The sequence below is a fragment of the Rhinolophus sinicus genome, chromosome 16 (assembly GCF_057876585.1).
Source record: "Rhinolophus sinicus isolate RSI-liver-muscle chromosome 16, RSI-T2T, whole genome shotgun sequence".
NCBI lineage: Eukaryota > Metazoa > Chordata > Mammalia > Chiroptera > Rhinolophidae > Rhinolophus > Rhinolophus sinicus.
The window spans coordinates 37107076-37132728 of record NC_142516.1 but is presented as its reverse complement, the minus strand read 5'-3'; the positions used below and the strand labels follow the sequence as shown (position 1 = coordinate 37132728).

The 25653-nt window shown below is 36.4% G+C and overlaps 1 protein-coding gene across 9 annotated transcripts in view; it reads right to left on the bottom strand.

Moving 5' to 3' along the window:
• LOC109457324 (S-phase kinase-associated protein 2-like) overlaps positions 1–25653 on the bottom strand; it is a 97828-nt gene that overhangs the window by 18909 nt on the left and 53266 nt on the right. For 3 of the 9 annotated variants that reach the window (XM_088793369.1, XM_074330590.2, XM_074330592.2), the window contains exons 6-8: positions 13116–13270; positions 12027–12104; positions 1761–1950 (exon numbers count right to left, since the gene is read on the bottom strand). In XM_088793369.1, the coding sequence (XP_088649495.1) occupies positions 1761–1950; positions 12027–12104; positions 13116–13270 (423 nt within the window). Of the gene's footprint in view, positions 1–1760; positions 3743–8281; positions 12105–13115; positions 13271–25653 lie in introns of those variants that run through there. The other 6 variants (XR_016019410.1, XR_016019405.1, XR_016019407.1 and 3 more) reach the window with 5 other exon arrangements.

The following is a 25653-nucleotide window of genomic DNA, read 5'->3' as shown; positions in this document are numbered from 1 at the left end:
ATAAAAAAGAAGGAAACAATCACAGGAGAGATCCTGTCCAGGATACCATGTTATGCTAAATTATTTTCTCATACATTTAGCTGACCCACATTTTCAGGAAACCTTACATAAGAGAAAAGTCAAACTTAGAGAGTAGCAAATTAGGAAGTACCTAATCATTTTTAAATAATTCTAGGCAAAGTTCACTATGCATTCAAAATCAGATTTGATGCACAAAATTTTAATTGACACATAGCCTTTGTAGCCTGGTCGCAGCCCAGTCGTTAAGCTGACATAAATTTACGGAGCACTGACTACGTACCAGGAACTATGGTTTACTTCTTGATCAACACCTACAGCCCAAAGACGTTCTGGAGATGGGCTCCAAATCTGTGCTCTTGTCTGTCTCTTTTAGTGCCAGAATCTACAGAATCCCCATTTGAATATAGAAATCAGAGTCATGGAAGAGCTTAATCCATTTTGTACTTAGATTAACTAAGGAACCTCAAATATTATAGTGATTCAGTAATTATTAAGCTAGACTCAAATAATTCAACAGGCTCTGCCCTTGTATAATATCCATCATCGTTTTTAGGATATCAAGTAATCCAACATGGCACATGTATGCTGATTTGAAAGCTCTTCATGGACTAGAAGAGCTAGAAATTTAGTAAGCTATTGTTGCTATGAGTTTGCTATTTTGAGTTAAAAGAGACTTAGAATGAGAAATTATTTCTTTCCAGAATGTAGAAGACTTCCCCAAACACATCTAAATATATCATCAAGCAAGCTAAGAACACATTGTCAATTTTTAATGGCGAATTTCTTTCAGGGACATGACATTTTGATTAAAAATTAAAAGAAATACAGTATTGTTCTTCCCTCATTACTTCATTCAGAGCAGTGTTCAAAGCAAGAAAACTTCAGAGCCCACAATGAGCTATAAAACGGGAAAATGAGCACATAAAATTTGTAATTCAACTGCTTACATCAGAACATTTTTTCACTGGCTTCCAATCAACCATTATCAAAAAGCATGATGACAATCTGTTCTCAGAAAGTACTGTCCACTACAAGTTCACAGAATCACAATCAACATTCGATTTGTGAAAATCAGCCTGTCCCATGGCCCCGTCATAGCTGGGCTAACCATATATGGAGGAAAAAGTCAAACTGCCTTGTCTTTCCACACAGAAGGAAATCAGTAGGATGGGGGTGGGAGGGAATCAGCAAATCTGGGTCCAGGCTTACCATCTTTGTGACCTGTACTGTATTTCTTCCAACTCTACCTATAAATTGGGAATAATGCTACTTCTCACACAGGAAAGATAGCAAGCTAATGAATTAGTGGTGTAACAAGTGCCATGTACAGTTCCTGGAACATGGGAGGGGCTCACTAAACAATAGATAGTATCATCTCTTATTTGTTCAATAGTGTTATTAAATTACCATAAATATTATTTCAGTTACAAAAACAGCAAAAGACCCAGTTAATGGGTTGACTTTTAGATCTATTACCTACTTCATAACTACATAGCACTGTTTCCTTAGAGGGATCATAGTTGCTCCTCCAGTTTCAAATATTTCTTTTGAATAGAAGAAATAATCCAATGTCTAAATCTTTTCTATCACACAAGTACTATGGGATTCTTTCTCCCTTAAGGACCCATTTCAGAGAATTACTTCATGATGAAGTGGGAAAGCATTATTAGTTTTATGGTCTGAAAACAAAGGAATATGGAGCCCAACTAAAAAGTCAGTCTGAATCCAAGAAGTCTCACCATTTTGAGGCCAGCAACATTCAGTGCAGTTACTTCTCGCAAGTTCTCCAGGCTCCTGACCAGGCAGGCCTCAGAAACCTTGGGGACTCTCCCAATGTTGAGGGTCTGCAGGTGTGGACACTGCAGGGCTAGGGTACCTATACTCCTGGAGGTAAGAGCAAGGCAGCCAAATACTTCTATTTTGTGGAGACTAAGAAAGGGGGGAAAAATCAGTGCAATATCATACTTTGCTCCTGATCCACAGCACAAGAGCAAATCCCTAAACCACCTGAGTGACATTTTTACTTTTCATGGTGGAAAGTCTGCATGTCAGTGCCATATTTGAGAAGTGAATATATAGTTCTGACAATATGAAACGAGTTGGTGAATTTAACTAATAGATGAATAAAATTCACTAAGCATGGTGTCCTCAGCAAATCTAAGCCATGTTGATTTTCCTTACTCATGATGGTTATGTTCTATCATGCAAACACTGGCTTAGCACATACTCGATCATTGCTCCTTGGGGAAATACAGGGTTAAGTTCCTGATAGCCCCTGAGTTCAAAACATCAGAATAAAAGACATGTTTAATACACATTTCTGTGGCTATATTCCTCTGGCTACTCTCACCCTCTTTAGTTTGTTCCCAGGTATCACAAGACCAATAAAAGAGAAGCTCTGCTCAGAGCAGTAAAGTCAAGTGCCCAAGGAATAGCTTTTTACTTAATATGGTCACATCTGCTGCAGAGTGTAAAACTGAGTTAAGTATGTGTAGGAGACCCATGTTTAAAACCCACTGTCACTATTCAGTAGCCCCTGAGAGTTTCATTTAACCATTCAAAACCTTTGGGTTTGGGGTTTTCTTTTTATCTGCTCAAAAGTGACGATATCTATCAATTTTTTTGTGATAACCTACTGAGATAAGGCAATTTAAAAGCACTATGTAAGTTCTAGCATTTACAGTTATTTTACCAGTATAAAAATGTATTGACAGAGGTAAACACTGAAGTGTTTATGGATGAAATAATATATCTCGGATTTGCTTTGAATCATCACAGAAAACAAATAAAACAAAGGAGAAGATTGATGACAGAAGATTGACAAAATATTGGTAATTATTAAAGCTGGGTGATGGGTACATGGGAATTCTATATACGATTCTTTTCTGTTTTCACGAATATTTTCATTACAAATTTTAAATGCAAGTTGAGAGACATGGAGAAAAAGGTATTAGACATTAGCAACCATTGGAGGATTGCTGTTACATAAAAATCCAAACTCTATTGTACAATATTTATTTTTGCTATCATGAATCGAAAGCCTATCCTCTTTCCTTAGACTCCAGGATTGCTAAGGTGACTTGATGTTTTCAATGGTTCCAAATATCTCCAGGCTAAAATTGATTTAGGTTAATCAAATTCTTGTGATAACCCATTGTGTGAAGCAATGGAATTCCTAATGGTAAAACTATAATCAACATGTTATGGCTGTTTTATGATGAGAGGTCCTACCCAATTAGGGAATTTTCCCCATCAAAGGCCCTCCACTCTCAAGAGAGCTTCACTGAATAGCTTCAGAGGTTGCTTAATTAGTAAGGTTAAAACAGCCTTCAGAAACAAGGTCAAGAGTGACATTTCTATCATGCTAACTTGATGAAAGAATCCTTCAAATGCAGTACTCAAAAATCTTGGTGTAAAAATTCCTGTAAAACTTACCCACAAAAAGAAAAGGAAAATATACTGATCTTAATGATATCAATGGATTTTTCTTTAGACACATTCTAGGTTTTGAATTTACATAAGCATTTCTTTAAACTTTCCATAAAGTGACCAACTTTTCGCTTAAAAAAACTCTTTCTCCAAATGTATTATTCTTGTTTGAACAAATAAGAATCCTTAAAAAAAATCCATGAACTGTAACTATAAGCTAATCAACAGAGGAGATTAAGAAAGAAGCAATTCTCTGAGAAGCAGTCTTCTTTTCGTGGTATCTGCAAAGCCACTGAAAGAGATTGCAAAAAACATTGAGTCAATCTGTACAATAAAAGATGAACAATATAAGAAACCCTTTAATCAATATTCTGTATGCAATGACAGAGCACTCGATAATTAACATGTCTGCTAAAGGAAAGGAGAGAGAGTGGATCTCCTTGTCTTAAGAAAAACCCTGATGCATATACTTCCCCACATCCCTCACATGTGTAAACTCTTCATTCTCTGTCATGTAGCTCAAAATCAGGACATGGAATGTTTGTCCTCAGTGCTCCCCCTCATCACTTGCCAACAATTATTACTTCCCCTCACATCATGAATGACAGCTCTCCCCTTCCTCTTAGATGTCACTTACTACCCTTCCAGTTACACATGAACTTCCCTTATCCTTCAATCACCACAATTCATGCAAACCTTTGGCACATGGTCAGCCTTCCTCTCCATCTCAAGTCCTGCCAATATCCTGAGTGACTTCAATAGCCAAGTGGTTGACCCATCTAACACCTTGACCTTGGCTTCCTAACCTCATCACTGAAGACCTTCACTGAGTCCCATCAGCCACACATTCCATTAGTATGGCCTTAGATTGTATCATACTCTGAAATTACTAATTAGGGCATCTTTCATTTAGACCCCAACTTCTTTTCCTTCCAACTTAAATTACTTTTCTAACTACTCCCACTGTGTCATTCATCTGCTTCATCAGGGTCTCCACATAACTGTCTTCTTTACTTCCATTCCTACCATCAGCCTTCTAATTTCTTCACTTTATTCTCTTTTTCCTCAAGGGTCAAGTGCCCATGTTTATTTATATATGAAATGTGTTTAATACAGTTATGATGGATGTAACACACAACACCTAACAGCAGCAAGACCTTTAGAGGAACCAAATGTGTATTATAGTATATCATGCAAATATTACCTATATGTACACAAAATATTCATTTTATTCTCTTACTACTCAAATTCCATGCTCCACCAATTGGCCAGTGATAATCTAGCCAGTACCCTAAGGTCCTGTCCTTCTTGTATGGCGTAATCAGAACCACATAAACACTGTCTATGTCCTTTGACTTTGCACTTGGTAAAACTTTTAAATGTGTTTTTACCAAGAAAAAAAGCATGTAACTGTTATTCCTATACCGGTATGAATACATTTCATGAAGTGTGATAGAGAAATGCTACAATTAGAAGGCAATCATGTTAAAGCCTGCATAGAAATGCAAAAATTAAAAATCAATGATGAATTGAAGATTAACTAAGGCAACTTTATATATCGTACTTACATTTTAAACAAACAGTCAGCAACATATTACATTTGTTTGGCCAATGCACTGCATTCTCGAAAGCAGTTTTTTCAAATTTATGTCACTCTTCTCTAGACATGTCCGTACAGTTTCAGCTTCCCCTTTCCTCATAGTTGGTGACCTCGCCTCCTACTTCATGCTCAACACTCCACTACTATATCCTTCCAGATATTTTTTTCATCTTTCTCCACTCCTGTTACATTAAGCATCTCTCAACAAGTGGACATCTCTCTTGTTTTCAAAAGTCAATTCCTAATCTTTGCATCCCACCAACTCCAGACTTTTCCAGAACGATACACTATCATCTATACTTTTTAAATCTTATATATCCAATCTATCTGTCTCAAATGGATCCTTCCCACTGGAATTTGAACGTGTTCAAGTCTCATCAATGAAAAATCAAACTCCTTTGCCCTCCCATTCCTAACCAAGTCATCACTTTATCTCCCTTTCTTATCCTCTGGACGAAACTTCTATTTTCTATCTCCATTTTCTTATTTCTCATTCATTCATCATTTCATGCTAATCTGGTTTGTTCACTCTGTCATTCCACACAAAAAAAAAACCTCTCATGAAGGTCACTAATGATTGCTAGTAACTAAATCCAACAGACATATTTAAATCCTCATTTTACACACTTTAAGCAGGGCTGGACACTATTAGTTATTGCCTAGTTCTTAAAACATTCTATTCTTTTCATTTCTTAAAAAAAAAACAAAAAAAAAAAACACGTTCTTCTGGTTTTCCTCCCATCTTACTGTCTCTTACTTCTCAGTCTCTTTTGCAGACTAAGCTTCCTCTACCTGATTGTGGACTATTGGAGTTTCATTAAGGCTAAGAGCAAGATTCCCTTCCCCTGTCACTCTTATCTCGCTCTAGATTTCAACTATGGCCACAGCTTCTCAGACTTACATCTCCAGACAGATCCTGCTCTGACCTCCAGAATCCTATATTCTAACACCTACTCAACATCTCCACTTATATAACCTAAATCACTTCAAACTCAGAATAGCCAAGAACACACTCAAATCTTTCCTTCACAAATAACATTCCCTTCCGAGTTTTCTCTATCTCAATGAATGCTACCACCACTTATCCAATTGCATAAGGCAGACCTCTAGGATTCATCCTTGGTATCTTCTGTTCCTCATGTACTATTCCAGTTTCTCAGAAGCTTCTATCCATTTTAATTCATAACTATCTTACCTCTCTCTAAATTTTCACTGCCACTGCCTTTGGATACCATCATCTCTGGTCTAAACATCAATAATGATTACTAGACGAGAGCCCTGCTATTCAAAGCATGTTTCACATGTGAGCAGCATCAGCACCATGTGGGAACTTGCTAGATACGCAGAGTCTCAGGCCACATCCCACTCCAACTGAATCATAATCTGTATTTTAACAAGACCTCCAGGTAATTCATATACACATACAAGTCTGAGAAGCACAAAACTAAAGGACATTAGAAACTTTCCCACAATTCTATGGGCCAATGATAGTACAAATTCAAATTAGTTTCTACTGACCTGAAGAGAAAGAGAAATAAGAGTTCTCACTCATTAAAACTACATTGAAACTTAAATTCTCCACTGAGAAAGAGTACTCAGAGTTCATGCTTCAATTTGTTGATGTTGTTTATAACTAAGAGTTCTTAGATTGCAATTTCTATGTTTGTGGTTTAACTCCAAATAGAAGGAGGGTGGAGACAGGTATTCTCCTGCATCTTCTTGTGGGCCTTTTCTAACACTACAAACACCCAAAGGACCAACAAATTCCTGCTATTTAAGCAAGTAGGGTCTTCAGGAATAATAATATAAATGAACCAGGATATTTATATTAAAAATCTGTGTACTCAAAAACACAAATTAATTGCAAGAACATTATGTTGAGTGAAAGAAGCCAAACACTCATCCACACTGCTCTATAACCTCATGTAAATGAAGTTCAAGAAAAGGTAAAACTAAGCTATGGTGATAGAAGAGTGGTTACTTTCAGGGGGAAGCAGAAGATTATGATGAAAGAGGAACATGAGGGTACTTTCTAGAATGATGAAATAGTCTATATCTTGATATGAGTATTTTAGGCTTTGAAGAACACAGTCTCTGTAAACAAATGGGTGTGACTGTGTTGCCATGCAATTTTATTTACAAAACCAAGATCGCCCAAGGGCCATAGTTCTCCAACCTATCTCTGGCTTATGCTAAAACAGAAATTTCAAAATACTATGCTGAAGTACAACCAAGTTTTCCCTTTTATAAATATTATATTTCACATATGAATTTCATTTATTTATTTATTTTTGCTTTTTCTTTCTTATAGAAGTATAATTAATATGGGGTACACTGAACAAAGTTTAAGTGTAAAACTCACTGAATTTCTATATATGTATACACCCACATAACCACTACCTGTATTTACTATCTTGTGCTTTTCAGAAAAAAATTCACCAACCCCGCACCTAGGACAATAACTCATAATGTTTTTAGGGACTCATGACTGTCTTAGAGAATTCACTGAAATCTATGGATTATCTCCACAAGAAAACACACAGCTTCTTAAATAAAAAGGTTGTTTAAAATTTCTAGATGCTCATATACCCTCTGAAGCACAGTCATCAACCCCAACATGAGACCTCCTGCTTGAAATTCCCATCACAAATTACTACACCTCGCTACTGAAAATAGTTCACAGGTTGGCTCTCTTCTTTAAACCACAAAAGATTGAACCTCCATTTCACATTCTTATTTGCCCTATGGAACTCCTCATGGTTATAGCCAACAACAAAGTCGACCAGATCACAAAGCTAATCCAGTATCAATCAATTTATTTTGTTCTCTCTCTAGGTGATAGGCTATATACCATTTAACCCTGAAAAGTCTTTCTGAAAATGTATATATCGTGTTTCCCTGAAAATAGGACCTAGCACACCATCAGCTCTAATGCGTCTTTTGGAGCAAAAATTAATATAAGACCCAGTATTATATTATATTATATTATATTATATTATATTATATTATATTATATTATATTATATTATATATAAGACCCGGTCTTATATATACATAATAATTATATTTATTAATATATTAAATTTATAAATATATAATATATTAAAATAAGACCTCATTTTAATATATTATAATATATTAAAATAAGACCTTATTTTAATATATTATAACATATTAACAAATATAATGTGTTATATTTATTAATATAATAAAATAAGACCGGGTCTTATATTAATTTTTGCTCCAAAAGATGCATTAGAGCTGATGGTCTGGCTAGGTCTTATTTTTGGAGAAACACGGTAGTTTGGTACCAAGGTAGGCCAAGAATACCAGAAGACATGAAGTGGCATTCCTAGCTTCAGTACTAGAAAAAAAGCACAAAGTAGTAGCTTACAGACAGGAGTAAGCAGTGTCACATTCACATATGAAGAATATCGGCACATTTATTCAACAGACCAAGAATACAGAGGAAGACTATGGACCAAGAATATAGAGGAAGTAAAAACATGTGGACCAAACAATGGCATGTATGTGGACACTGTGAGCTCTTTTACAGTAGAGCTATGCCTGTGTTTCTATTTAGTCCCTGCAGCACCTGGCACATTGTAGGAACCTAGTAAGCAACAAAGAAATGGATAAATTAAACCAATTTATAAAACAAAAGTCATTATTTTATAAATGGTTTAGGCTTCCTGGGAGCAGTGTGATAGTTTGATTTATTTTGCATTACATAAAAAGACAATTATGAGTAGGGAACACTCCCTGTGTTTCTATAATTCTGATTTCATATTAATGTGCTCACACAACATATATCAAAGGTCTAGCTGGTGGGATGCCTGCCAACTTATTAGCACCATTTATTGCCCTGAAAGAAAGCACTCAGAAGATGAGGATGGGGCATGTTTTGACCAATTCCTGAATAATCATAAAGAAAAGTCTTCACACAAAACAAAGATACTCCAGTCAGTACGATCTCTGATCTAATGCTAGTTCTACAATTTTTTATTATTGCCCTCCTCACTGCTGTAAGAACAGTGGGTGGCATTCTACAAAAGCTGATTAATGCTGGGATTTCAAATTGCTGAAAATTGAAGGAATGTGCCCCATGCTGACAATTTGTTAATCAAAAATTGTCGTTTCTACCACCATACAAGCTTTAGCCCATCTTATTTTCTTCCCAAATGCAGTGTTGTATACTTTCCTTTCAATGAGATTGAATGCGTTTTTCCTCACAGTAAAAATGTGTTATGGGTTCACCAAGACGCTAGATCTCTCAAATTCCAATGAATCGACTTCCAAAGTGGAAGGAACATATTTCTGTCCATATTTGCTACTTTTCATATTAACTTGATAAGAATCCACAGATCAGTGCAGACATTGAAGTTTATCAAAAAATCATGTTATTGGTTACATAGTTGCTGAGAAGTCTCAAGATTTTGTTGACAGCTGTGGTTAAACCCAGAAATCCCTCTTTGGAGCCTCAAGCCTAGTCAGTAAAGGGGAAATGGAAACCTCCACACAAAAAGATTTATCGTTTGGGCAGCATTTACTTTAAAATATTAGAAGTACTCCAACTGGTCAAAATTTGAGAGATGGCTAATAAATTCCACAAATGTTAAAATGATGTTAATGGCAAGTTTTCAATAATGTAGAAAAATATTTGCTAAAGACAAAAGTACAACCATTTTTTAAAAAAACAAGCCTCTGCATTAAAAACAACTAGAAGCAAATACATTCATATAGTAATAGTTTTAACAAAGAAACAAGAAAAATATACTGGAACTTTTCTGAGCCAAAGCTTTAGCATTCATATTCCAAAGTAAGTGAAGGTGAGATTTGAAACCGGCAACAGGTATCATTTCGGAATTCCCTGCCAAGAATTTATTTCTAATTTTATCTTTCCATTTAATGTTGACTTATGTCAAAATTGTTCAAGGACTAGGACACAAAAGAAGTAAGATCATGCAGAAAAACCACAGCTTGCTGCCAACTTATTTAAGAAATATTGGCCTTCTTAATTTATTTGTATACTTTTCCAATCAGAATTCAATTTGATGAGGTTTTTATTGGCCAACTGGAACCTTTTATTTCACCACAGGGACAATGCTCCTTGGTGTATTTTTCTACCAAACAAGCTATTACACAGTTTATAGACTGTTGACCTTGAGAAGATTCATGGTGTTTCCCAAAAGTATTTCCTGCATTGTGCGAGAGCCTGCAAATGCAAAAGGTATTCTTGCTTTAAAAGTTGGTTAGTGAGAAAAGCTTATCTTTATAGAGATATTGGGGAACAAACTGTGTGCTACAGGCATTCAGAGAGGGGGATAATCAAAGTAGACTGCAATAAAATAAAGTAGCATGTATTGAGCACATAAATTAGCATGTATGAGTGACATACTAAGTACTAGTTGCTAAGGTTTTTATATACATTATCTCTTAATTTTCAACAACAGCACTCCCTGATAATCATTAGAACCCATACTTAATAAATAAGATAACGGGCTCAGAAACTATACAACTTCCCCAAATTCATATAACTAATGAACAGGTCTATGTGATTCCCACTTTTCTCACTACTACTCAAAGTTTTCAAAGACAAGTAAGAATTTCAAGGGGAGGAAAGTGAGTAAATATGTCAATGGGTAAAAGGATGGGTAATCTGTAAACAAATTATAATTCATCCAATACTTCCTCCTCATAACAAGTGGACCAATTACTTGGATCAGTCTAGTAGACTATTTTTCTGAAGTATCAGAAATAACCAGAGTCTTAAGCAAATACCTAGGTTCGCTCAGTTCCTCTTTGCAAAAACACAATAAAACTGATTCTTGTGCTTCATGACTTATAAAATAAGAAGGAAGAGAGCTGATTGGAAGACATTCCAAACAGATTCTTGAGAATACGTCAAACTCCCAATTCAAGTTGCACCATATTTTTAACACACAATTACATCTAATGTACTATTCAATTAGACTTTCTCATGCTGATGGCATTGGGAAATTTTATTTAAAAACAAACGAATAAACCAGCAAAGAGTTGAACACAAGGCAGCAGCTTCTCTCTATAGGAAATGACCGAGATAAAAGTTCTGTTGGCAGAGGGGCTGTTTATGCGCAACCTATACCTTAGTCTTCACACTGGGCAAAACTCACTTGCTTCTTTGGACTGTCCACATATCAGAAGCAGACTCATATTGGAGGAATAAGAATCTGTCACCCTCTGAATCATTTCACCTCCAAAATATGGACAGAAACCCATACTGCTGTCCATGACGCTTCTTTCTAAATGTGTTCTGCAGGGTATGGGAGCAGCAGCTGCTGGCCTGAGACTCCAGACAGACACTCATCTCTAAAGCCACCTTATCTGAGGACTCCTCATATCTCCACTTGGTGAGTCTTCAGCTTACAGAAGTCAAACCCCATCAGTCCCTTGAGAATCCTGTAAGTCTGGGGCATCTTTGTGCAGGTGCCATCCGCTGCTGGTAATCTTTCTGTAGTGGCCAGATAATTCCTTCCCCGATATGTGAGAGAATGACAGCTACTGAAAATATAGTCATTTGGTGATCTTTCCAGAATAGTGGGGTAAATGCATGGTATTAACTCCTCCTGCCCAAGACAGTGGAAATCAAATCACAAAGGGGAAAGTCTCTAGTTATTTGTGATTAGCTTTGAGATTCTGAACAAAAGGAGAGAGGGGAAAAAGTTTTCAAGATGTTTCCTTGAGTTGTGCTATAACATAAAGGACACTATGCTTGAGACTGGGAGGTCTAGCTTCTGTAACTTACTGTGTGCCAGTTAGCAGGTCACTTAATATCTCTGAGCCTCAGGTTACTCCACTGACAAATGCCTACCCCAGTGAGTGTTTGATGAAAACACCAAATAATGTAATACAAATAAGACAGCAGCATCTACTCTGTAAGCTGATAGGTGATACATAAATGTAAGGTACATGTAAATGAGAAATTTATCATTATTACCTGTTTCCATGCTTTTTAACTAAAGCTTTAATGGCTTTGTCTGTAATCTGGCATCCATTAATAGAGAGTCCATGAAGACTGAAAATATACCAAAAAAGATTTTTAAATTACACCTTAATAATGTCTTTATTTAAAAAAAAAAAGATTTTATACCAAAAGCTTACAGTTCATTAGTTATTCAAATAGCTCCAAAAATACCTAAAGAGGAACTTTCAAGGCAATATATCAATATATGTGAATATATCATACCAATGAATATACATGCATGTATATCAATTGATATATAATATACATATATGCAATATACTCATATACATATCAATATATGCAAAAGGTTTTGTACATTGTTTATATGGCTCATTATGGGTACAGAATCCATTGCTTTCATCTGATTCTCAAAGAAGTTATTACTCATAACATTTTAAGCACTTCTTGAGACAGGAGGTCTGTGGCCCATGGGCCAAATGCAGTCTGTCACCTGATTTTTTAAACCAAGTTTTACTGGAACATGACTATGTTCATTCATTTCCATATTGTCTATGGCTCCTACAAAGGCAGAGTTGAGTAGTCAAGACGAATTTCATGGCCTGCAAAGCCTAACATATAAACTACCTGGCACTTAGGAGATAAATTGTTCTGATCCCTGCTCTGGATTCTGTGTACTCTAGAAACCTGGCTGTGAACTGAGACCAACAAGGCTGACTCTACAGAAATCAAGGCTTGATTAGGACCACACATTAAACCCAGAAAAAGATACCCTGACTGTTTTCTTTTTTCAGGAAACAGATATAAGGCAGAGGGTGATCATACTCAATCCCACTGTCTACGTTCCAATAAGGCTCTACTACTTCCTAGGTTTGTGAAGTTAGGCAAGTTTCTTAACCTTACTCTGCCTAAGTTTTTTCCTCAGCAAAATGAGGAAAAATAATAAGAATACCTATCTCATAAAGATGGTCTGGTGATTAAAATAATGCAGATATAGCACTTAGAACACTGGCTTGAATATAATAAGAACAAGAATGTTATTTTAAAAATTGTATTACAAATGAATTAATTGGGGAAATGGCAGGGTAAGTTTTGGTGCATTACCTTGAAGCGCCTTGTATAAGAGCCATCATTCCCACATCTGTGGCCCCAGACCAACTTACGTCCACTGCTTTCAATTTGCTGCAAAGGGCCCCTGCGTGAAGCAGGACCTTGTCTCCTGTGAGCCCAGGACCACTGCAGCTTATCACATTCAGCTCCTGGTGATTAAATCCAAGTGAACATTCATTAGACATGCTTCAGAATCCCTTCAGAACAGGGCATGACCAGGAGATTTTAGTAACTAAGAAAGAGGATTGGGAAGAGCAATCACCTTAGAAGCCAACAGCTGAGATGTAAACAGCTCAGCAAAGGAGGAGGAAGAACATGACTAGAGCAATTGAAACTAGTATGTTTGTTTCCACCAGCCCATCTTCCTTCAGGACTGTTTACTGAATCTGCCATTTCTTCCTTCTGAGGGCAGGGGATTACACTCGGGGAGAGAAGTAACTCAAGAGCCATTGTAGGATTGTGGGAGCTCACCCAAACAACAAATGATTATGTAACCATTAAAAATTAATTTTATGAAAACAAAAGGCTGAAGTGAAAATGATGACTAAAGATATTTCGTATATTTTATAGTCTCCATAATGATCTTTAAAGGTTGTTGTTAAATGCTCTTTAATAAATATGTATTAATCTTGTAGCCTAAAAAATGTTATTTGCCAGCAAGGCAAAGCTTCTTTATAGTGAAAAAACTAAGGACAGTGATTAGCTCTGGGGGATGGTGGTGTGGGAATTGAATGGGAGGGGGGCATGAGGTAATTTTCTGGGGTGGTGGTAATGTTCTATATCTGGAGAGATGTATGCATTTGTAAAACAAACTTTATAAATGGTACACTTATAATTTGTGTATTTCATTATATATACATTGTATCTCAAAAAGGAACTACAATGATAAACATGCCGAAGTGCTTAGGAGTGAAGTAGACCAGATGTCTATAACTCACTTTGAAATTAATTTAAAACAGAAGAGATGGGTTGATGCACAGGTTAAGGAATGGATAGATAAATCTGTGATGAAGTGAATATAACATCACCTAATTGTAAAGCCAAGGTGGTGAGTATAGGTATTAACCGTACAATTCCTTCAATTTTTAAGTATATTTTAAACTTGTCATTAAAAAAATGATGGAAACTCCAGCCAAGACGTAGGTCTGGTCTGGCCTTCAATACACACTGGAGCATTATGCCATAGTGGAGAGCACGTCAGAACAGCATACAAATACAGAGTGGCAGACGTGAGAGAGGCTGGTTTGCCCACCTATGGCAAAGCCAATTTGTAAAAACTAAGAATTCTAGGAGAGGTATGAAGATGTAAGTACTCTTTTTATTTAAAAGTTACTAATTTGAAATAAATATCTAGATCTGTTGGATATGTCAATTATTTTTTTCTGAGCTGCATTGGATTCATTGAACCCTTAGAATCTAGTCAGTTTGGGACCTCATTTTCTGTAATAGAGGCCTTACTGATACCCTAGTCTGCACTTGCTTTTACTGTCCCCTCACATGCATAATAGCAACTACTTCTACTTGATGTAAAAAAGAACAGAGAAATCAATCCTCCTAGGCAAGAAGCTTATCTTCTCAGAAAATAGGAATTTTTGCACCAGTCAAACCTGAATGTTTTGAGAAAGTAAGTTAACGTTGGATTATCTGGTCATAATGACCTTGAAGTAGCTTCCCATGTCTCTTGATTTCCTACGCCCATTCCTGCTTCAACACGCTAAGGCTGAAGTTGGTGCATTACACCTCCAGCCTCACACTTTCCCTGGGAAGACTCCCAGTGGCTGCCTGCTGCCCTGGACGGCAGCTCTCAGACTTCTTTAATAGAATTCAAATAACTAACACTGGCAGACATTCCCTGTTCACTAACAGCATCAAAAGTATCATGTACAATATTACTAATTAAAGGTAATAAAAATTATTTTGTTTTGCTACATCATGCTTTTTTTTTTTAATGACAATGGGGTATATCCTGCCATACCGAAGAAGCAGGCATGAATTCCCAGCCCTACCTACTTGTTTACAGAAGGGTTTTAGCCCTTTCATGCCCTGGACTCCTTTGTCGAGCCTGTATAAAGCCTATGAACCTGTGTCAGGATAATGTTTGTAAATGAATAAAATACAACATATAGAATTGCAAAGGAAACCAATTATATTGAAATACAGTTATCAAAGTTTAAAAAATGTTGTAATACAGTAACATATTTCCTGCTTTATTAATACAGTATATAATGTGATCTAGTTGCTGGTCCAGTAACTTCCATAGTTTTGAAATAGTGATAGATATAAACTACATTTTGAGATTCTGCAACAACTGTAATGTGAAATGAAAGTAAGTACGCTTTCTGTTGGTGACCAAGTAACACGTATTGCTAATACTAGATGATTTGTTGTGAATAGTCATAGTAGAAGGAAATGCTAAATTTCTGCAAATTAAAAGTGAAAATAAACACATATTTTTTTTCTCCTTCCAAGTTCCCTTGCAGGAACAAAAATAAAATGAGAGACTGAAACAAGAAAGCTTCAGAGCTCCTGGCTGAGAGTTTGTCTATCCTTCTGTCAGGACAAGCTGGGGAAGGAAAAGTGGATGGGAAAAGAGAAAGAAAAAAAACATGGAGAAAGAGAGAGAGAGAGAGAGAGAGAGAGAGAGAGAGAGAGAGATATGAGACTGAGAGACAGAGGTCCAGTGTAGAACAATTCTAGCAATGTGAATGAAAGTATAGTGTATGTACTGAGACTAAGAGTAGAGAAAGAAAAGGCAGGAGCAAAAAGGAAATGAGAGAGACTGAAATGAGAAAGAGAGATTCATTTCTGAGGCACCATAGATGGGGGTTAGTTACAGAGCTGTCCTGATCCAGGGGTGTGACCACTTTCACAGGCAGTCCTTTGTGTACCCTCTTTTGTCTATTAGCAGCCCTGAAACAGGATACTAACAGCAAGGATGTGGGAAATCTGGCACGTCTACCAAAATGCATACCCCAAAGCCTACAGTAGCCACTGACTCAGAAGAACAAATTTAGAGATGATTGCCCTAATTTTTCATTCATTTCAACAAGAACCAAACCTGTTTGTGGTGGCCAATATTTCTTATGATATTCCATATATGAGCTGATATTTGCTCCTATTCATTGATCTGAAATTCAATAATAGGGCCAAGGAATGGAATGCCTACTACCACAAAGGGGATTTTTTTTTTGCAAAAACTAGTAAAAATATGTCCAACGCTTCCACTTTTCCTATTCTGTAATTTACATAAAGATATAATGTTTTCATTGTGCAGCATCTTAGCAATTCTGAAACTCTTTAAAAACAATGATGATGGCTTCAATACGATAGTTTTCATTCCAAATTATTTTGTTCTTTTAAACCCATGCCCTAGTAATTGGTTAATCACCATTTCAGCAGAGTGAGTTGTATACACATGGATATTCAGAGAAAAGAGTTCAAATCAATGGGTTGCATCCCTATACAGGTCAGTTACCATTAAACAAAAACAAAGAGAAAAAATCCAGTTATGTTCGATGTCACATGCGTACTATACTCTTAACTCTTGTTGGATAATTTTCGAATAGTGCCTTCGGGGCCAAGGTGGCTCTGTGATACCATCAATAAAAATTCATCACTAGTGTGGGAATTAATTTTAAGTACCTTAATTTAAAGTCAATTAAAATTTAACAGCAATTGCTTTAAATTCAAATAATTTGTTATTATCCTGGACTATTTATTTCTAAGAGAAAAGATGCCCTATTCTCATGTAAGTCTACAATTCACACAAGAGTGAGGTATTAAATGGAAGCTTGTTCATGATTTTTAGAATGTAAGGCTCCTCCTTAGGCCAGGTTTAGCCTGAAAAATAAACATGTATAGAGAACATAAGGGATGGGAAAGAATTCTGTGAGGCAGTGTAGCCAAGTTTTGAGAGACATATCAACAAGCGCTCCATTTCTGATGGTCTCAGTGTGGTGAGCTAGCTTTCTTCTAATCCCCAGCTTCCAAATGTTGAAAATCTAGTACACAGTTTTGGGAGTCACCTTCTGCCGGGTGCCACTGTTCTGAAGCTAGGTTTTTCGGGGTAAATTATTGCCTATAAATCCAACAAGACCCTTCCTTTTCTCTAACCCCTCTCATACTCTTTTTCCCCCTCTGTATTCAAAACTCAACTTCTTTTCTCAATGATATTGGCATTTACGGAACGCCATAGACAGTATTTAATTCATGTAAGTTCTTCTTTATTCCTAACAATGACTATGTCTTAGTTTGGGTTGCCTCAAAAGTAGACCCTGGGGTGAGAATTTGAGTGTTAGGAGGTTCAGGAAATACCAGTAGCTTACTGATATGTCTCTCAAAACTTGGCTACACTGCCAGGGAGCCATTCAGTGTGATAAGGAGACATCTTATTTGGACAAGATTCTCTAGGTCATTCTGGATTGCAGTGGATCACTTCCGAACCTGCTCTAGTCTAGTCTAGATATATAAATGCCAAGAGATTTCACACAACCTGGTGCAATCATTGGCACTGATGTAGAAGGTTAGAGCATTAACCCTCTCTGAGCCATAAAAACTAAACATCTAAATGGGTATACCCTGGGATATAGGATTAAAATTAATGGTACCTTTCAGTATAGACATGTCAAATAATCTCTTTGTGAATTGCATGTCAAAATGTCTCCAGAATTTGTAAAGACAGATCTTTTATTTGCCAGTCTGTCTTTCCACTTAGAAGTAGCTCTGGTGATGATTATCTAAAGCAACCTTCACAAAGTAGGATTCATGGAACCAACATTGAATACATTTCATGGAGATAAGATGGTTCTGTGGTAGAATGTATTTTCCAAAATAGGTAGCAACTATATCTACAGTTTACATGCTATTATGGAACTTTGCCACTTCTTCATCAAGATGTGGAATTGAACTCCCCTGCTCTTGTAGTCTTGTGACTTATTTGTAATCAAATGCAGTGGAAGCAGTGCTGCATGATTTCTAAGGTTACATCATAAAAGTTACTGCAAAGTCACCTCGTGAGCTGAAATACTTTCACTGGAGCTCAGAGCTACCATGTAACAGTCCTATTCCCCTGAGGCAGTTATGCTGTGAGGAATCCCAATCTAGACCACATGCAGAGACCACAAGGAGAAACCCTAAGGTAAGATGAAGAGAGATGCCCAGCCAGCCAGCTGCTCCTGCCACCTACTGTTCTAGCACCAGCCACTGCATGAAAGACCCCCAAGACAGCATGACTGAGGTGAGTCCTTCCCAAATCCCTGACCCTCAGAAACTATGAGAGATTAAAAAAAAAAGGATTGCTATTTTAACTCTCTAAGTTTTGGGTCAATTTGTTTCATAACAATATGACAAGGAAGTTCCATAACAAAAATTGGGCAAAAATGGGTTAATAAACTCTGTGGGGTTTTGTTTTCCCCTGTAGGGTTTCTGAGACCATGCATATGCTATGTGCATCTCCAAGATTGGCATTTAGTATGCAGTATTTCCCAATTTATTTCCTCAAGAAACCATTTTAGTAGCTATTCTCAAGGGATAATTTTCATAAATGCTGGGCTAACATGGTTCCCTTTTCTGATTTGTAGTTGTCCCTCTTCCCCAGTGATCTGAACTACAGATAATGAAGATTTTACTTCACCATGATAATAAATTAAAGAACAAACAAACAGTTATTGGCCAGCCCAGAAAGAGTCACCCTTTGGTAACTTGTGTGTGACCTAAACTCATTCCAGCAGTATCAGAAAGCAAACAGTATAAACTCTGAATGTCACTGTTTGCTGTGCCAATAATAGCTCCAGGATATGCTGTTCTTTCAATGAGTTTGACAAACATTTCAATGCACTGAAATTTTCATAACCCTCTTGCTCCTCTGACTATTTCACTTTCAAATTGAAAAGCTCTAACAAGCTGATGAGAGATAGGGGTGGTGGGAAAAATATTGTCCCTAATTTCTTTGAGAGGAATGAAGAAATTATGCAGAAAATTCTACTCCACTGTAAATTCTCTGTTGGACTTTAAAACATATGTTCCTCCTGTCCAGAAAATTCTAAAAGGGCAGGAATAAGGATTAAACAGCTAGTCATTGGAAAACTTTTGCTCACTTTGTAAAGGTTGAAAAATTATTTAAGAAGTTAGAAATAGTTCATATTTTTAATCAAATATGTGAAATGGGAATTAAAGGGATAAAACCTTAGTAAATATATAACAAGGGAGTATCACTTACTGATTTGATAAAAGAATAGGAGTGAAAAGTTACTCTTCTGATTCCCAATTAGTCACTGTATGACTATCACTGTATGACATCAAATGATCTAATCCATGACTCAGTTTCTCCATGAATAAATTGTCACTCAGTTTTCTATCCCATTTACCTAAGGAACTCTAAATATAGTCAGAGTCACTCCTCGACTCCCACAAGGGATGGTGGGCTGCGCCCCCTACAACTAACAATGGCAACTGGACCTGGAGCTGAACTGCGCCCTCCACAACTACGATTGAAAATACAACAACTTGACTTGGAAAAAATCCTGGAAGTTCACACTGTTCCCCAATAAAGTCCTGTTCCCCTTCCCCAATAAAAAAAAATCTTTTAAAAATAAATAAATAAATAAATATAATCAAAGTCAGAGCTGGGACTAAGGTGAGGCCAACGAGGTACACCCCTTGGGTGTAAAATTTAAGCGGGTGCCCAGTTATCAAGATATATAACATTTAGTGCAATGATTTTTAAAAATCAAAATTAATACAAACAAAATCTATGATGAACAAAATGTCAAAACTTTCAATAAAAACAGGATCAGTGTGACCGATTTTTCCTTTTGCCTCAGGCTCCAATATAGCTCAGCATGGCACTGTTAAGGAGCCCTGAAAGTCACATAATTTGAGCTCCACCAATTCATCACACATCATAATTGTGACAGACAAGAAATCATGCTTACATTGTTTTAGGTTCCCCCATGCAATTCCAAAACATTCTTTGACATACAGATGATATTATTTATTTAAGCAAATTACTTCAGGACTTTGCACTAGTCAAAATTCTGATAGCCAACTTCAGTATAGCTATAGATATGGGTATAGACATAGATATATGCATAGATATAGCTATATATCCCAAATGTACTGAAATGAATTATTTCTGTCACACACAGGCTTTCTCATCCTTCTTTTACCTCTCACTATTCTCAGTCACCAGCTCAGCAGCGGTGGTTTTACTGTACTTTCAGAGGTAAGTGTAACAATAACACAGGGATAGGAACTCAACAACTCACAGGGAGAAGTCGTGCGAAGAACATATATAGTCCACATCTCTTCCTAAGAGGTCCATCATTTTGATTGAACTATTGGAAGCAGGTTCTTTCCTCCAACAAAGAATTTGTTCCTCTTTAATCACAATAAGTTCTATATATAGTATATGAGACAGAGTCTGTTCAGTTTAAAGATAAAGATGATGCCCAAATGGATTAAAAGCCATGTGGCCCACAAAATGGGACTCAGAGTTTTTTAAAATAACTTCCTTTCTGTCTAATTATTAAAGTAATATGTGTCCATTATAGACAAATAAGTAAAGAAAGAAGAAAGTAAAAGCCACCTGTAATGGGATTATAAAATGTTGTAGCTGCTTTGGAAAACAGTCTGACAGTCCTTAAAATGTCAAATATAGCTACAATGACCCAGCAATTCTACTCCTAGGTAAATAGCCAAGAGAATTGAAAATAAATACATGGCTACACAAAACTCATACATGAATGCTCATAGCAGCATTGCTCATAAGAGCCAAAGTGGAAACAAACCAAATGTCCATCAACTAATGAATGGGTTAACAAAATGTGGTATATCAATACAATGGAATTATTCAGCCGTTAAGAATAACGTAGTACTGATACATGCTACAACGTAGATGAACCTTGAAAACATGCTAAGTGAAAGAAGCCAGACACAAAGACTACATATCATATGGTGCCATTTATATGAAAGGTCCTGGATAGGGAAATCCACAGAGACAGAAGATTAGTGATTGCTAAGGGTTGGGGGGAGGGGAAACAGGAGGAGTGCTTTTGGGGGTAATGAAAGTGTTCTAAAATTAAACAGCAGTAATGCACAACTCAGTTAAATATACTAAAAACCACTGAATCGTACACTTTAAAAAGGAGAATTTTGTGGTTTTTAAATTCTGTCTCAATAAACCAGTTCTTTCTTTAAAAGCCACCTATAAATCCAAGATATAAAAATAAGTACAGTGAATATTTTCAATGTCTCAAATTATCTCCTAATGGGTATCCACCAGTCAATTAACTCAAAAATGGTCCTATCTGTTGTGCAACTACAACCTGAATGCCTCTAAGCCTTGTTGTCTATATGCACAGAATATCTGCTTTGTGCTTCACACTCATGCTAAGGTAGACACTGCTTCAAGAACATTCCTTCCAAGCTTCCCCTCAACCCTAAGTCGAAACAGCACTTCCTGCTAAACTCATAAATATTCATTAGTGAGTATATCAATGTCAGTGGAGAGTCTAGAGGTCAATAAATAATTATTATAGTTTCCTAGGGAGACCAACAGCTTTATTAAGCTCATGAGAATGTAAATTATATATGCATATATATATGTATATATATGTGTAAGCGTGTGTATACATATATAATATATATAGTAGAGAGACCATTTTATAAATTTTAATTAAAGCTATAATTCTAAAAAATACATAAAAACAATATTAGTAAGATCATAAGTCCACCACCGTCATAAAATTGTTTTTATTTCTACATGTATGCATATTGTTTTCTATAGACTTATAGGATTTTTTTATACTTGCAATCAGAATGTAATAATAATACACATTGTGTTTTACTTAAGAAGCAGTCTTCATGCATCTTTAGAATTACTACCATTTGTGTGTTCTCATCACATACCTTTGTGCAAAGTGAAAATGCATATAATGATTCCCCTGATATGGAATATGGAATATTTATATCTATTTAATATGCATATACAAAACATTTAACCTTGACTACTTCACTAAGATAAATTTCTGCATTGGGGATGATGTGCTCTTATTACAAATGATCACATTACCTTCCAAAAGGTAACCAATTTATAGAGCCTCTATAAGGAATGAGTACCAATCCCACTGTAACATTACTGATACTGTATGGTATAATGTTTAAGACTATTTTAGTTATTGTGTTTTTTCACATATTTATTCCTTGCAGTGATGAGCTTTTAGACATTGGCTTTCTTTCTGTTCTCCCTTAATCATTTATTGATTCAATATTTATTACATACCTATTATATGTGAAATACAAGAAAAAAATCCCTATCCTCACAGAGCTTACAGTCTAAGTAAAATGCATTAATATCCTCTTCTTAATTTATCCTTTAAAGTTTGGATGTCTTCTTCAGAAATATGAATTTTTAAAAATATTGTAGGGGCAGCCAGATGGCTCAGTTGGTTGGAGCACGAGCTCTGAACAACAGGGTTGCCAATTTGATTCCCACATGGGCCAGTGAGCTGCGCCCTCCACAACTAGATTGAAGATAACGCAGCCGGATGGTTAGAGCACAGGCTCTCAACAACAAGGCTGCCGGTTCAATTCTCACATGGGATGGTGGGTTGCGCCCCCTGAAACTAAAGATTGAAAATGGCAACTGGACTTGGAGCTGAGCTGTGCCCTCCACAACTAGATTGAAAGACAATGACTTGGAGCTGATGGATCCTGGGGAAACACACTGTTTCCCAATATTCCCCAATAAAATTAAAAAATATATATATAGTATACATGAGCCCCTTTTGGGTTTTATGATAGTATCAAAAATTTAAATATATATATTCTTGAAGCTATCAATCACCCCTTTACAATTTCATTTATTTCTTCAACAATGAAGTTATACTTCTTATATACAGAGGGTACCAAAAAACGTATATACATTTTAAGAAAGGAAAAACTGTATTAAAATTGTAATATTTGATATATGCCAATAACAAAAGATGAATACAAGTCATGTTTGACTTCTGCAATTACAAAAGGTGCTCAAAGTGGTTACCATCAGCGTCCAGACACGTCTGATTACGGCGAACTACTGTTAGCAACGTTGACCAAAGTGTCTACTTGTATACATTTTTTTGGCACCACCGATCTATTGAATAAGTGTTCCAATCTTTGCTAATTTTATTATAATTTGATTAGATTTTTATATTTTTATTCCATATGGATTTATTTTGAGACATGATAAAGCAGGGATTTACCTTAACTCTTTTACTGAAACATTATCCTGTTTCTATAATACCCTATATAAAACAATCCTTCCTTAATCTCTTTAAACACACACACACAGTTTTGCATATATACTATTGCCTTATGTTGGTACTCTCTAGTCTGTTGTATTAATTGTTATTCCTATTTTTATTATCACAGAACACTGGGAAATTGTTGGTTTGTGGACTAAACCTGATATCACATATTGAAAAAGACCACAGTCACTGGATGCAAAATGAATAAATAAGATAGTATATATGTAATAAAGAAGATAATCATAAAAACTGAGTAAGTTGGAGTAGGGAACTAAGAGTTATGACATATTTGTATTAAAAGTTAATCTTAAAAATGTCATTACTAGGGCTGTATTAAGATGTTATTTTCTGTAATAGCGGGACATAATTTAGTAGATTAAAAACAGGACAATGGTGAATGTTAAGAGACAAGGAGAAAGAGCTACAGGCAGCAAGACAGTAACAGACATGCTGGGAATGAGAATGATGGAATGGTACAGATAAATATTGGAGAGCTTGCTGACCAAAGTCAGAAGTTGGATCAGCTGGGGTAGGGGGCCACTGGATATTACCTTACCAGAATGCTATGGAAAGGCAAGAAAAGATTGTTTAGGTACAGTGTGGGGCCAGGCGGAGTGACAAGGCTGGAAATTTAGGAGGCAGCAGTGGGGCAGCCACAAGGGATTTTTATTCATAAAGTGACTAAAAGCAATGGATGGAGTGCAGTAACTGCTAAGAGGCAGGGAGAGAGGGGAGAAGGAAGAGAGGGATGGATGCAGGTTCAGCTGGCAACAAGCTGTTCTTTCTGCAAAAGAAAGGCAAAAGATACTTAAAAGACTGACTGCTTTGATAGAAGATATACAAAATTGAACATTATCCTCAGAAGGAGCTGACCTATTTTAAGATATACATGTAATTTTTTACTTTACAAAGACCACACAGTGTATATGAGAAATTAAATAACAACCACGCTTATTTGTCCAAGGCCACAGAATTGGTGTCAACGGTACTTGTGTTAATCTCCTTTTTCCAAACATCTAAGACCTTTAGCACATTGTTTTCCTATAGCTGTACAAGAGGCTAGTTTCAGATGGTGCAATTTTTGAAACTGCCACCATGGTCTTTCAGGCATTTCCAGATAAATGCCTTAAAATTCGTAGCCACAACATAACTCATAAACTGAAATTGCCAATCATGAAGATGGTTTTCTAAAGAAAATATTAGAATAAGGAAGTAATTACACTAGGGGAGAGGTCTATAAAATAGTGGATGTCAATCAGGCAGGGGGATAAAAGCAGTCTTGTCCTGAAAATTAACTCCAATTTAAAATTTACGTCATAAAATATGCCGTGATAGGCAAACAAAGAACCACAAAGGAATCTGTTTTGAGGGGTCTGCTACAACATACCTTCCAAATCAATAAGGGTGTTTATTTTCATTAAATGTTAAAATATCAACATCTCGGCTCTTCTCGAGCAGGACCAACCTTCTTAACATAGCTTCTTTCCCATAGTTCCAAATACACCCTTTGCGATTTTCCTAGGAATTGAGCATTTCTTTCACAAACCCCTCGTGGAGCTCTGTCCATGAGCTCAAAACGCTGAAGTTTTATGCCATACAACAAACCCCACATCAAACTCTCAGAAGCTTTTTAAAATAAAATAAAATTAACAACATATTATTGATGTCATAAAAAATGATAAGCCTTATCTGTGGTTGCCACCTCCTTAATCTAACAGTCTCCTCCCAGATAAAGAGGTCATGAGTATTTGAACATGAAATGGCTCACAACAGTTGACAGAGCAGTCTTTTGGTAGCAGCCTCTGCTTTCGGGGCAGGGGTCACAGATCACCAGGCCCTCAGTGAGTCTCGGAATGATGCGGCAGAATTTTCCTACTTTGCCTCTTCCTGAACGGCCATCCAAGTATGAATGATGTGGGCTCCATGTCACAGACACAGCACACCAGCTCCTCTGGTACCCTACTGGTCATAACAGCAGCACTGACTTCACCTGGGAGTTTGGTCGAAATGCAGAATCTGCATTTTAACAAGATTCTCGGGGGTTTCTGTGTACCCTGAAGGTTTAGAAGCACTGTATACTACAATCTGAGATTCATTGCCCTAACACACAGTCTTCCAAGCTATTTCATTGCCCTAACACACAGTCTTCCAAGCTATTTCTTTGTATATAAACTAGAGCAAAAAGTGTATTTTTCAGGGAGTTGGGCTAAAAATCATAAGGGTTATTGGGGGGAAAAAAATCCTTC